Here is a 14,726-nt window from a genome sequence, read left to right as displayed (position 1 = left end):
AGTACTCATATTTACTATTTTAAAATATATTTCAATGGACCGAAGATGACCGATCATACAAATGACAGTTCTCTTTATCACAGCTTGTCAAAAAATCATTGACTGTTTTCGTTGTTTATACAATGTTAAGGAACTACCAGACGCTTTTGCTAAAATAAATAATTTACAAAAATGGGCGACTTTTTGGCAGCTAATAATATTTGTGGCCAAAATTTATTGCGTTTGGTATCCCGTGGAAATGCTATTATAGCAGAACTGATGAGGCTAAAGGATTATGTACCATCAATATTTAGGTTATTTTTTTTCTTACAAAACATTATAAATTAATAAAACATTGTTCATGAAAGCATTACAATGTTTTTAATTTCTGTAATTGCAATTTAATTTAGTAATTTTTAAATACATCTATACAAATTTTCATTTATTTTGCAGTCTAGATTCAAAGCAAATGGTTCAGAAGTATGGATCAATTATAATTGATTTTGCATACTTTAAATCAGCAAGCACTTATGAACAAAAAATAGAAAATGATCCAGTAAGTATCTTTAATTTAAAATATTTTCTGTTCCTTCACAAAGAATTATTTTTATAGGTTCTTCAAGAGACAGATGAAGAACTTCGAAATAATTTTTCTGATATAATTTCAAGATTTTATTTGGCTTTTGAAAGCATACATAAATATGTTACGGACCTAAATTTTTATATAGATGAATTAGGAGATGGAATATATATTCATCAATCTATAGATACTATTATGCTCAATGAAGAAGGACGACAGTTAATGGTATTGTCATTGTAAATCAAGTCTTTCCTTATAAGTAACAAAGTAACAAAATTTATGTTTGCAGTGTGAAGCTGTATATTTATATGGAGTAATGTTACTCTTGGTAGATTATCATTTTGAAGGATGTGTAAGGGAAAGATTGCTTGTATCTTATTATCGTTATAATGCTCAACATTCCTCCTCTACAAGAGTAGATGACATATGTATGCTATTACGCTCAACAGGATTTTCTAAAACCTCCAATAAACGACCTGCAAATTATCCTGAAGAATATTTTAAGTAAGCTGCTTTAAAAATGTGTAATTATATAATGTTCCATAATTATACAAAATTTAATTTGTTTTATATTATAGGAGAGTACCATTAAATGATTCCTTGATAGAACATCTTATAGGACGTTTACGTTCTGACGAAATATATAATCAAAGTCTTGCTTTTCCACATCCAGAACATCGTAGTACTGCTCTGTCCAATCAAGCATCAATGTTAGTTATAATTTTATCATTTAAGCCAACTGTGTTGCATACTCAAACAGCCATGATGAGAGAAATAGTAGATAGATTTTTTCCTGATAATTGGGTAATTAGCATTTATATGGGAATGGTAATAAATTTATGTGATTGGTGGTTACCATATAAAGCAGTAAGAACAGCTCTTAATAATACTCTTGAATCATCAAATGTAAAAGCTGTTGCACAAAAATATGGTCAGAAAATGAAGGTGGTCCTATTTTCTATTTAAAAAATATTATATTTAAAGCTTCTAGACTATTAAATTTTGTGCATATACATTGTCTATTTTATTTTATTTTAGAAATTATTATCCGAAACGGAAGAAGTACAGTTAGCTGTTACTCTAGATGAAAGTGCACTTGGATCATTGGTCAAATTAGTAAGAGAATGTAATGTAACATTACATTGGATACTTCTACATACAGCTACTTCAACCATTTCAATAGAAGATTCAAAACGTTCGCGTATTCTCAGGCAATTAGTAGTGACTGAAAGCAAATATAATACATCCGATTGTCTGCAGTTGTTGCTAAGTACTGCTCAAATCGAGCAAGATGTTAAACAATTGTACAAAGATGTATGATTAGTAATATTTCTTACTTTGTTAGCTACATGCGAAAAGATATTTTCATTAAATTTATTTTGAATTGTTAGTTATTACTAGGTAAAGAAACTAAATGGCTTAGAGATAAAGGAATATGCGTTGAACGTATAACAGATCTTGCTCAAATATTTGGTGGCAACAAATCACTTGATGGTATTGAAAGAAATCAGAATCTATATGTTTGGTTTATGGAAATAAGTAAACACATTGATTCATTGCAACAAGAGGATGGAAGAAAAATAGTACAGTTGTTACAAGCATTAGAAGAAGTGCAAGGTAATAGTCCATTCATGAACTTTCATAGGTACCTTTGTACATCTTTGTCACTGAAATTATGATACTTTCAGAATTTCATCAGTTGGAAAATAATTTACATATATCACAATATTTAGCTGATACGCGTGAAATATTGCATAATATGTTACGCACAGGAAGTATAACAGAAGACACTATGATAAGTTTAAATATAGTGACAGATTGTTGTTACGCATGGAACATAGTGGAGTCGTTTATTGATACAATGCAAGCTAGCATAAAAGAAAGTCCGCCTACTGTAATAAAATTAAAAGCCTTATTTTTAAAAGTAAGCTGTAATTTTTAATTGAACGTTTTACTTTATACTTAGTATTTCATTTATCAGATACATTTGTACTTACATTTTGTTCATTTCTAGATGGCTTCAGCTTTAGAGACTCCTTTATTAAGAGTAAATCAAGCACGCAGTGCAGATTTATCGTCGGTCTCTCAATATTACAGTAGAGAACTAGAAAAGTATGCGAGGCGTGTTTTACAAATAATACCTGAAACTGTGTTTGGTTTGCTTGCTCAGATAGTACACCTTGAAACTAATGCTTTTAAAGAAATTCCTACTAAATTACCAAAAGATAAATTGAAAGACTATGCACAACTAGATGATAGACTAAAAGTATGTTATAGTTTCCATTTTCTTTTAAAGATACAAGTTGCAAGTTGCAGTTGATCGCTAATAAAAACAATATTTTATTATAGATGGCTAAATTAACGTACGCTGTATCAGTGTTTACAAAAGGAGTATTATCTTTAAGAAGTGTTCCATTAGGAGTATTGAGAGTTGATTCTCATCGTTTATTGGAAGATGGAATACGTCAGGAACTTGTAAAGAAAGTTACACTAGCTTTAGATAATGGTCTTGTTTTTGAACCAAAATCAAAAGTAAGTTTAATGTATTTCATTAAGAATTACTGCTTACATTAACGATGTATTATTTTAGATGTCATTGTTACAAAAACTTCATAATTTAGCTACAATTATGGATGGTTACCGTAAATCATTTCAATATATTCAGGATTATATTAATATTAACAGTTTAAAAATATGGCACGAAGAAGTAAGCAAATCTATATGTAATGTGACAAACATTCAGTTTAAAACTTGTAATTAACAGTGATGTAACATATAACAAACTACATGATAATTTCTGCTTCTTCAATTATAGATAACATATATCATAAATAATGCAGTTGAAGAGGAATGTACAGATTCTTCTTGGACTTCACAAAGATCATGGAGATATTTTCAAGATGAAAAGCATACTTCTGTGTTAGATAGCAACTCTGTAACTTTTATTGGTAGACTTGCCCGTGAATTAATTCGTATAACTGATCCCAGGTAAAAATTGACATTTTGACAAAATGTCTTATATATTAATTTAAATAATATGTACTGTATTATATCATTATATTATAGAACAACTGTTTATATTGAACATTCCCTTGCCTGGTATGATCTTAAAACGCAAGCAGAAGTATTGAATTATAAAATCTTTTCAAGAACATTAGAAGCAATCGGCACACCAGGATTAACAGGACTTAATAAGCTTATTTCGTATTATATTATTACTGAACTGAATAACATGGTTCGTTATATAGAAAAAAATATACGTAATAAAACATGGACATCCACGCTCGATCATTTTGAAACAATGTTGAGTTCTATAAATAATCTTAAAGGTATTGTTGTTTTATGATGCATCATATATTTGTAATAAAGATAAGGCAATGAAATTTATTTTTTTTTCATATTCAGGTAATGCGTCAAAATTTCACAGTTCTGTTACTACATATAGTAATAAATTTTGTCCACAAGTACTTGAATGGGTATTAAAAATTGGTCATTACCAGCTACTTAAGAAAAAGATAGCATATGAATTAAATACTGCTTGCAAATTCGAAGCAAAACACATGGAAGCTGCACTTCAAACATTAAATACGTATGCTCAAATAATACTTCTAAAAATCTGCCATTATATAAACATTTTCTTACCGTTCAATAAATTACAGAGCTGTTTTATTTGAAATTCATAAACAAGATAATAATGAACAGAATGTGGTAGAACAAAATGAATTATTACGCGAACTTAATGTGCGATTGGAATGGGCTGGTATAGGTAATCTCCATAATAACGTATACATGAAGTGCCTGAATATACAAAATATTGCGCTCATTATGTTTCTGCTTACCGCGTCACAATTATCGAGATTACATTACTGTAAAAATACAGGTAAAAAAATGTATATCATTGTACAATTATTAATTGTAACACATTTATATTAACAATAGCATTTATTATAGGAAGTTTACTAAGTAAGAAATCTCAAGACTCTCTCGATGTCGTGGTGTTTGTAATTGGCATACAAACTATATTACGTCAGTGTACTTTCGCAGAGATGACACGCTATGTTAACTATCTTTGTATCTATGTTCTTTCTTGTGTCGTTTCAGATAGGTATATAAATATTTCATAGCGTTCTATTTTCAACAGGATATAGTTAATATTAATATCAATATTTCTACTTACAGTACAAAACCAGGAAGTGATGGAGAATCCGAAGGAGCTAACACTTTACATATTTTAGAGTTATTTATAAAATATTCTGGTATACCAAGATCAGTCATCCTTAAAGAAATTCCAACGATTATTATCGATTATTTCCAAATAAAATTAACTAAATAATTATAAGTTTCAAGTTCAATATAATTCCTATAAATACAACTGATTTTTATTACATTCAATTATAAAATAATATGTTTTCTATTTTGTATATATATTCGCATGTAAATTTGTATTTTGTACGTACTTGTATTATAATAAAATTATTGTATCAGTTATTGTTAAATGAAAAAATAAAATTCTATTATTATTAAAGAATTTAATGCTGCATTATTTATTTCCAAAATGTTTTTATTTATTCGATATTGCATTCTTTTAATACATTTTTTATTAATTAAAAATTATTGCCAATATTCTTTTACTGTTATGAGTAATTCGAAGTATGTGTTAATTTTAAATAGACACGTAATTTTCGTGTTAAAGTCATATGTAAAAGTACTGTTCTGAGAATACGGGTTCTTACTGTCCACATCTGCAGTGGAAATTTGTATACGCATTGGCGGCTAAGCGTTCTATTCACCGCAAACGGCGGCATTGCGGTGTCGCTCGCCGCTGACTAATATATCTTATTTAATTTAAATAAAAGATGATACCTTTTAATAAGCATAAAACATTACGTTCACATTACTTTAAAATATACATTAAATTTTATTACATTTTATATTTCATTAAATATGTACTACATGCATTGTTTTACTAGACAAACATTCTTCATTATACATATGTATAAATGCAGCTATAAAAGAGTAAATGCATTACAATAGATGTAGTAGCCACGTTTAGCATTTTTATAAAAGAACAAAATTTTATTTATATCGATTGCATTGAATGTTATGTTAAATTTATAAATAATAATAAGAGATTGTCATCGATAAATAAATCGGCGGCTAGAACGCTGTTGACGCCGACGACGGCGGCTAGGACGGCGGCCACGACGGCGGCCACAACGGCGGCTACGACGGCGATGCCGGCGATTTAGTACAAAAGAGGCTGCGATAAACTCCCGGTGGAGTCTTCCTTGTTCACGCGTGCATGTAACATAACATTTCGTTCCTACTTTATAAAGAACTTTAAATAACGTCGTGATGATAAAATGTGCATTTGAAAGTGTATATAATAATAATTTAACAATGTTTAAAAGTATAACAATTTTTTATACATTGCACCGATCATCGTTAATCAGGTCGTAAATTACATTTTTCATTTTAACTAATATTAATAATGTTGCGTTTACAATTAATACGTCGTCGTGGTATGTATAAATCTTAAATAAAATTTTTGTTGGGTAACAAAGAACTATTTTGCGATCGTGTATGCTTTCTTAAGAAGTTCATCATACTATTAAAAAATAGAGACGAAATTATATGAATATTACTATTCTTTAATCCTTCAAAAATAGTATATTTTATTATTTTGTCTCTATGAAATTCAGTTTTATAAAAATAAAGAGGAACAAATTAATAGGAGTTACGTATATAACTATGAAAATAATTTGTATTAAAAATACGTGTATAAACATTTTCCGAATAGTTCATTCACGATTTTATTAATTTGTTCTTTTTATGTAAGACTTATATATAAATCGTGATTGAATGTGTTTGTATGAAATGTAGCAATTTCTCAAATATAATTGAACATATGTTTTACTGACATTAGCAAATCATGCGAGCTAGCATTATTGTGGTTTTGGCGTTTGCCACTGGAATTGTCGTGGTGTCATCGAAAAATCACAATTATTCTCATTTCGTAAAACATCATGCAAGACCACGGGTAATTCGAGGCTTCAAACCGGAATACATGTCCACGGCATACGGTTTCGGAAAAAGACAAAGTATTGTTGACGTTCCAAAGTTTAACAAACGCGAACGACTTTTATCCATGCTTTTACAGTATTTTCCACAAGGGTATGTATCTCTGTAATTAAAAATAAAAAACTTCTCATTTCGTGGAAAGATTACGTGAAATTATATAACCAATGTAAAATATGTACTTTCATTTCAGAATACCTGCAGAACGATTACTTCAGCAAATGAAAACAAATCCAGCTTTTAATACAAAATTAACGCAATTATCGATGGACGAACGTGGAGATCTGATGTCAATGATGGATCACTCTAATCCAAAAGAACTAACCTGGCTATTTTAGATCTTTTATTGTACGATCAACTGATGTGCGCAGTTTCTAGCTATACATTTTAGTTTAAATAAATCTATATTATTAAACAAAAATTGTTTAACTGCTAACATACATTTATTTGTTTCTTCAAAACGAAGAAAAAATTCAAATATAACCGTTTGATTTTTTAAAATAGGTTCATACGGTTCCTTCCGCTTGCTGTAAAGTTTGAAATATAAAATTTGAAAGCTGAATTATGATTGGTTTAGTATCTATCGTAATTTATACGTTAATCATACCAAACCGTATAAGTCAAAATATATTTACCGTTAAACGTTATGGACATGCATATTAATAAGTGAAAAAAATAACAGAATCATTTAATTTTATAATTTACCAGGTTATAAAATCTTTTGTATTCTTGTTTAGCCACGCATGCGCATTGGCACCAGTGATGAGATATGGGTCGGGTCTTTTCGCGCATGCGCGAGAAATGCAAGAGCGTACGCAGCGTATGTATTTAGTGGCGCCACTAGATGGCTTTATTATATATTTTGCTTACAGTTATTTTAGTACCTTTCCTTTCCATCTGCTCCTCAAATATGAAAGTATGTATATAATGTAATCATATCCAACCTATACATTCATATTTCACAACCAAATTATAAAAATTTTTGAAAAATAATGAGGGGTGATTGAGATACCCTATTTTATTGAAACTTATACTTCACTGAGACTAAAATTGCCGCGCATGCGCGAAAAAACCCAGCCCATATCTCATCACTGATTGGCACACTGATTAGTGTTTGCGCGCGATTTTACAAAACTCTTTACGGAGGAAAATGTAGACGTGCATCATGACGCACGCAACGTTGATTATATTTATCAGTATGTGTATTTACACAAGAATACAATAGGGCCCAATAGGGCCCTATATTCTCTTTGTATTATTATATTACATTTTCCGCTTGAGTTCCCACTGTTGATTTTCCCATTTCTATGGTTTACACGCCGCTAGGTGGCGAGAAACTATTTTTTTTTCATTAAACACACGAAATTCTTCGCAAAATATGAGAATCAAAATCTGAAACGTTACACCAGGAGAGTACATATAACATGCGAGGAGGTGACACAACATGCCACTTCTGAGAATTTTTATGACGTTAAATTCTAAATATTACCGAAATAAATTTACAAGGTTGAAATCTTTGGATCCGAAAATTATAATGGACGAAAAGATGACACCATTTCCCATTTCTACTAATTTTTAGAAATCCTATTCCACAAATTTCTGCGTTTCAGGTAAGATTTGATTCCCAAATCCATTATTGTTATTTAGTATTTTCTGACCTAATCTAACATGACTGATGGAATATGGAAGATTATTATATTTAAAATAAAACAAAACAGAAAAACGTTTTAAATACAATAAGCCTAAATGAATTTATTATTTAAGAAAAACGACCATAAAGTTTAATGAAGTTTAATGAACTTCTTTAAAATAAGTTCTTTAAAGTGAGTGTTAAAGAAGTTCTTCATTAAAGTTCATTTAGCTTCACAGTTGCATTTCCAAAATAGTAAATTCATTTAGTCTTTCAAACGTTATTGTGTTTTCTGGTATTTTAAATTAAATAATGTTCAATATTCCATCAGTCAGGTTAGGTCATATTATGTTAGGTCAGGGCTTAGAGTTACGTCATATTAGGTTAGGTCAGGGCCTAGGGTTAAGTTACATTAGGTTGGGTCAGGGCCCAGGGTAAGGTCGGATTATGTTAGGTCAGGGCCTAAGGTCAGGTTTGGGGACCTAACACACATTATTCCCCAATTACTGGACAGTAATTACTCTATTATAAGAGTAATTATCCTTATTACTCTTTTTATTTTCAGTAGAACATATCATTACTCATACTACTATTGTTATTATGGTTAGAGCTATTATTATTATCCGTATTACTCGTACTATTAAGAATATAATATATATTATTATCCATATTACGACTATTATTATTACTGAAACTGTAATTATACTTACTACTCTTATTATTATCAATATTATTACGCATATTACGACTACTATCATCGCTGGGACTGTAATTATCCTTACTACTCTTATTATTATCAATATTATCACGCATATTACGACTACTATTATCGCTGGAACTGTAATTATCCTTACTACTCTTATTATTATCAATATTATTACGCATATTACGACTACTATCATCGCTGGGACTGTAATTATCCTTACTACTCTTATTATTATCAATATTATTACGCATATTATGACTACTATCATCGCTGGAACTATAATTATCCTTACTACTCTTATTATTATCAACATTATTACGCATATTACTACTTTTATCATCATTATCCTTATTATTCCTATTATTATCAATATTATTACGCATATTACGACTATTATCATCACTGGAACTATAATTATCCTTACTACTCTTATTATTATCAATATTATTACGCATATTATGACTACTATCATCGCTGGAACTGTAATTATCCTTACTACTCTTATTATTATCAATATTATTACGCATATTACGACTATTATCATCGCTGGAACTATAATTATCCTTACTACTCTTATTATTATCAATATTATTACGCATATTACTACTTTCCATATCATTATCCTTATTATTCCTATTATTATCAATATTATTGCGCATATTACTACTTTTATTATCATTATCCTTATTATTCCTATTATTATCAATGTTATTGCGCATATTACTACTTTTATTATCATTATCATTATTATTCTTATTATTATCAATATCAGTACGCATATTACTACTGTTATCACCATGATCCTTGTTATTCTTATTATTATCAATATTATTACGCATATTACGACTATTATCATCGCTGGAACTATAATTATCTTTACTACTCATATTAATATCAATATAACCTATATTATTACCCATATAACTATTGTTATAATAGTTAGAACTATTATTATCATCCTAATCGCTCGTATTATTATCAATTTAACCTATATTACTACCAATATTGCTACTTCAATTGTCGATATAACTATTATTAGTAGTAATAATCTATTTTTAATATAAATAATCCTTATTACTCGTATTACAATGGGTGGAACTATAATTATTATTATAACTACTGTTAGTGCTATCAGCCAGGGCCCAAGGTTAAGTTATATTGGGTTAGGTTAGGGCCTAAGATTAGGTTATATTAGGCTAGGTCTCGCCCTAAGGTTAGGGCAGAATAGGTTAGGTCTAAGCCAAAGGTTAGGTTATATTAGGTTAGGTCTGGCCCTAAGGTTAGGTTATATTAGGTTAGGTCTGGCCCTAAGGTTAGGTTATATTAGGTTAGGTCTGGCCCTAAGGTTAGGTTATATTAGGTTAGGTCTGGGCCAAAGGTTAGGTTATATTAGGTTAGGTCTGGGCCAAAGGTTAGGTTATATTAGGTTAGGTCTGGCCCTAAGGTTAGGTTATATTAGGTTAGGTCTGGCCCTAAGGTTAGGTTATATTAGGTTAGGTCTGGGCCAAAGGTTAGGTTATATTAGGTTAGGTCTGGCCCTAAGGTTAGGTTATATTAGGTTAGGTCTGGCCCTAAGGTTAGGTTATATTAGGTTGGGTCTGGGCCAAAGGTTAGGTTATATTAGGTTAGGTCTGGCCCTAAGGTTCGGTTATATTAGGTTAGGTCTGGCCAAAGGTTAGGTTATATTAGGTTAGGTCTGGCCCTAAGGTTAGGTTATATCAGGTTAGGTCTGGGCCAAAGGTTAGGTTATATTAGGTTAGGTCTGGGCCAAAGGTTAGGTTATATTAGGTTAGGTCTGGCCCTAAGGTTAGGTTATATTAGGTTAGGTCTGACCCTAAGGTTAGGTTATATTAGGTTAGGTCTGGCCCTAAGGTTAGGTTATATTAGGTTAGGTCTGGCCCTAAGGTTAGGTTATATTAGGTTAGGTCTGGCCCTAAGGTTAGGTTATATTAGGTTAGGTCTGGCCCTAAGGTTAGGTTATATTAGGTTAGGTCTGGCCCTAAGGTTAGGTTATATTAGGTTAGGTCTGGGCCAAAGGTTAGGTTATATTAGGTTAGGTCTGGGCCAAAGGTTAGGTTATATTAGGTTAGGTCTGGCCCTAAGGTTAGGTTATATTACGTTAGGTCTGGCCCTAAGGTTAGGTTATATTAGGTTAGGTCTGGGCCAAAGGTTAGGTTATATTAGGTTAGGGCTGGCCCTAAGGTTAGGTTACATTAGGTTAGGTCTGGGCCAAAGGTTAGGTTATATTAGGTTAGGTCTGGGCCTAAGGTTAGGTTATATTAGGTTAGGTCTGGTCCTAAGGTTAGGTCAGAATAGGTTAGGTCTGGCCCTAAGGTTAGGTTATATTAGGTTAGGTCTGAGCCAATGGTTAGGTTATATTAGGTTAGGTCTGGGCCAAAGGTTAGGTTATATTAGGTTAGGTCTGGCCCTAAGGTTAGGTTATATTAGGTTAGGTCTGGCCCTAAGGTTAGGTTATATTAGGTTAGGTCTGGGCCAAAGGTTAGGTTATATTACGTTAGGTCCGGGTCAAAGGTTAGGTTATATTAGGTTAGGTCTGGGCCAAAGGTTAGGTTATATTAGGTTAGGTCCGGTCCTAAGGTTAGGACAGAATAGGTTAGGTCTGGCCCTAAGGTTAGGTTACATTAGGTTAGGTCTGAGCCAATGGTTAGGTTATATTAGGTTAGGTCTGGGCCAAAGGTTAGGTTATATTAGGTTAGGTCTGGCCCTAAGGTTAGGTTATATTAGGTTAGGTCTGGTCCTAAGGTTAGGTTATACTAGGTTAGGTCTGGGCCAAAGGTTAGGTTATATTAGGTTAGGTCCGGCCCTAAGGTTAGGTTATATTAGGTTAGGTCTGGGCCAAAGGTTAGGTTATATTAGGTTAGGTCTGGCCCTAAGGTTAGGTTATATTACGTTAGGTCTGGCCCTAAGGTTAGGTTATATTAGGTTAGGTCTGGGCCAAAGGTTAGGTCAGATGAGGTTAGGTCAGGGTAGGTTAGGTACCCAGACCTAACCTATTCTGACCTAACCCTAGGCCCCCACCTAACCTAATATAACCTAACCTTGTGCCCAGACCTAACCTATTCTGACCTAACTCTAGGCCCAGATCTAACCTAATATAACCTAACCTTGTGCCCAGACCTAACCTACTATATCCTAACCGTGAGTCCAGACCTAACTTAATAAAACCTAACCTCAGACCCAGACCTAACCTAATAAAACTAGCCTTAGGCCCTGACTGATAGTAATAACAGTAGTAAGAATATTAATTATACATAGTTCCAACGATAATAGTATTAGTAGTATGGGGAATAATATATGTCATATTGATAATAATGATAGCGATAATGATAATAATAATAGTTCTGACTATTATAACAATAGTTATGTGGTTAATAATATAGGGTTTATTGATAATAATAAGATTAAGAAGTATGATTTATATTAGAAATGCATTACTACTCTTAATAATAGTTAAAGCGATAATAGAAGTAGCAATATGGGTAGTGATATAGGTTAAATTTATAATAATATGAGCGATAGGGATTATAATTATAGTGAGAAGATAATAATTATAATAATGTGGTTAATATATAGGTTATATTGATAATAATAAGAGTAATAAGGATTATTTATATTAAAAATCGGTTATTACTATTAATAATAGTTATAACGATAATAATAATAGTTCTAACTATTATAACAATAATTATATGGTTAATAATATAGGTTATATTGATATTAATAAGAGTAGTCAAGATAATTACAGTTCCAGCGATGACAATAGTCGTATTATTTGTAATAATATTGATAATAATAAGAATAATAAGGATGATGGTGATAAAAGTAGTGATATGCGTAATAATATTGATAATAATAAGAATAATAGGGATAATGATAATAAAAGTAGTAATATGCGTAATAATGTTGATAATAATAAGAGTAGGAAGGATAGTTACAGTTTCAGCGATGATAGTAGTCGTAATATGCGTAATAATACTGATAATAATAAGAGTAGTAAGGATAAATACGGTTCCAGCGATGAAAATAGTCGTAATATGCGTAATAGTATTGATAATAAAATGAGTAGTAAGGATAATTACAGTTCCAGCGATGATAGTAGTCATAATATGCGTAATAATATTGATAATAATAAGAGTAGTAAGGATAATTACAGTTCCAGCGATGATAGTAGTCGTAATATGCGTAATAGTATTGATAATAAAATGAGTAGTAAGGATAATTACAGTTCCAGCGATGATAGTAGTCATAATATGCGTAATAATATTGATAATAATAAGAGTAGTAAGGATAATTAGAGTTCCAGCGATGATAGTAGTCGTAATATGCGTAATAATATTGATAATAATAAGAGTAGTAAGGATAATTACGGTTCCAGCGATGAAAATAGTCGTAATATGCGTAATAATATTGATAATAATAAGAATAATAGGGATAATAATGATAAAAGCAGTAACATGCGGAATAATACTGATAATAATAAGAATAATAAGGATAATGATAATAAAAGTAGTAATACGGGTAATAATATTGATAATAATAAGAGTAGTAAGGATAATTAATGTTTCAGCGATGATAGTAGTCGTAATATGCGTAATAATATTGATAATAATAAGAATAATAAGGATAATGATAATAAAAGTTGTAATATGCGTAATAAAATTGATAATAATAAGAGTAGTAAGGATAATAATTACAGTTCCACGATAATAGTGATAGTAACATGGGGAATGATACATGTTAGTTTCCCAGACCTAACCTGATACAACCTAACCTTAGTCACTGACCTAACATGATCCGAACTAACCTTAGATCCTGACCTAACCGAATACAGCCTAACCGTAGGCCTGACCTACCCTAATATAACCTAACCGTATGCTTGACCTAATCTAATATAACCTACCGTAGGCCTGGCCTTATATAATCCGAACTAACCTTAGGCCTTGACCTAACATAATATAACCTAACTGTAAGCCCGACCTAACCTATTCCGACCAAACCTTAGGCCTTGACTTATCATAATATAACCTAACGTAATCCGACCTAACCTTGGACCCTGACCTAACCGTATATAACCTAACCGTAAGCCTGACCTAACCTGTTGATTGTCTGTTATGTTTAAGAATGTAGTGGAAAGGATTGTAAATAAGTACATGATTTCTTTTGTTTATTTATTGTAACTTCATAAATACATACAATTTGCAAATATATTTTGTACAATTTTTAATTTATGTAACTCTTCATTGGCTTAATTTTTTGTCGAAGATTGAGGCAGATTGTGTGTATATTCAATTTTGGAACTGAAAAATAAAAGCATTTATAATAACGTATTTATTGTTGTTGCACGATTTGATATTTTTACGTGAAAGTTAGAACATTGGTAAACAGAAAATGTTAATTATAAAAATAATAAATTGAATAACTATTTATAATGTACAATTGTTGTGACTAAATATACAGTAATAATAAAAAATAGGACTTACGTTGAATAAATGGAACGCAGAGATCCTTCCTCCACTTTAATGCTGTAAAGACTAGCTCATCGGTCTGATAGCATGGCAGATTTACACCGAAAACTTCAAGCTCACCAACTATGTAGCTCTGAAAGCACAAATTATTACCCGAAGATGGCGCTTCACAAGCTTTTCTCTGTATTGCCCAATCGGACTTGTGCTATCCTATATATGAACACAAAAGATATGCATAGGTTGGAAACTTGCTATCTATGTTAAAAA

The 14,726-nt window shown here is 31.1% G+C and overlaps 3 protein-coding genes and 1 long non-coding RNA gene across 6 annotated transcripts; 2 read left to right on the top strand and 2 right to left on the bottom strand.

The window, feature by feature from the left end:
• The first annotated feature begins 152 nt into the window (after positions 1 to 152).
• On the top strand, positions 153 to 5,087 carry Strump (WASH complex subunit strump). The gene is made up of 17 exons (XM_003699733.3): positions 153 to 293; positions 433 to 535; positions 593 to 784; positions 849 to 1,063; positions 1,138 to 1,504; positions 1,598 to 1,873; positions 1,951 to 2,176; positions 2,248 to 2,483; positions 2,574 to 2,825; positions 2,909 to 3,091; positions 3,150 to 3,266; positions 3,375 to 3,547; positions 3,626 to 3,888; positions 3,965 to 4,148; positions 4,219 to 4,439; positions 4,511 to 4,664; positions 4,739 to 5,087. The coding sequence occupies exons 1-17, from the start codon at positions 172 to 174 to the stop codon at positions 4,890 to 4,892; spliced, it is 3,438 nt and encodes a 1,145-aa protein (XP_003699781.2). The 5' UTR covers positions 153 to 171; the 3' UTR covers positions 4,893 to 5,087.
• A 383-nt stretch (positions 5,088 to 5,470) lies between these two features.
• LOC143263975 (uncharacterized) lies at positions 5,471 to 10,998 on the bottom strand. 3 transcript variants are annotated; one of them, XM_076528922.1, is made up of 3 exons: positions 7,273 to 10,998; positions 6,836 to 7,164; positions 5,471 to 6,743 (listed from the first exon to the last, which is right to left on the bottom strand). In XM_076528922.1, exon 1 carries the CDS (start codon positions 9,891 to 9,893, stop codon positions 8,829 to 8,831), a length of 1,065 nt encoding a protein of 354 aa, XP_076385037.1. In that variant the 5' UTR covers positions 9,894 to 10,998; the 3' UTR covers positions 5,471 to 6,743; positions 6,836 to 7,164; positions 7,273 to 8,828. The 3 variants fall into 3 exon arrangements, with proteins under 3 accessions (XP_076385037.1, XP_076385036.1, XP_076385035.1); XM_076528921.1 differs by having other exon boundaries at positions 6,820 to 10,998; XM_076528920.1 differs by having other exon boundaries at positions 6,836 to 10,998.
• LOC105662760 (allatotropin) lies at positions 6,492 to 6,975 on the top strand. The gene is made up of 2 exons (XM_012287741.2): positions 6,492 to 6,733; positions 6,831 to 6,975. Exons 1-2 carry the CDS (start codon positions 6,492 to 6,494, stop codon positions 6,973 to 6,975), a joined length of 387 nt encoding a protein of 128 aa, XP_012143131.1.
• A 3,150-nt stretch (positions 10,999 to 14,148) lies between the features above and the next one.
• LOC143266667 (uncharacterized) lies at positions 14,149 to 14,692 on the bottom strand. Its single transcript, XR_013041632.1, has 2 exons — positions 14,475 to 14,692; positions 14,149 to 14,291 (listed from the first exon to the last, which is right to left on the bottom strand). It is a non-coding gene; the product is annotated as an uncharacterized LOC143266667 (long non-coding RNA).
• Between the last annotated feature and the right edge of the window lie 34 nt (positions 14,693 to 14,726).

The sequence above is a fragment of the Megachile rotundata genome, chromosome 2 (genome assembly GCF_050947335.1).
Source record: "Megachile rotundata isolate GNS110a chromosome 2, iyMegRotu1, whole genome shotgun sequence".
Classification (NCBI taxonomy): domain Eukaryota; kingdom Metazoa; phylum Arthropoda; class Insecta; order Hymenoptera; family Megachilidae; genus Megachile; species Megachile rotundata.
Note: the sequence above shows the minus strand (reverse complement) of the source record. Positions and strands in the feature narration are given on the sequence as shown.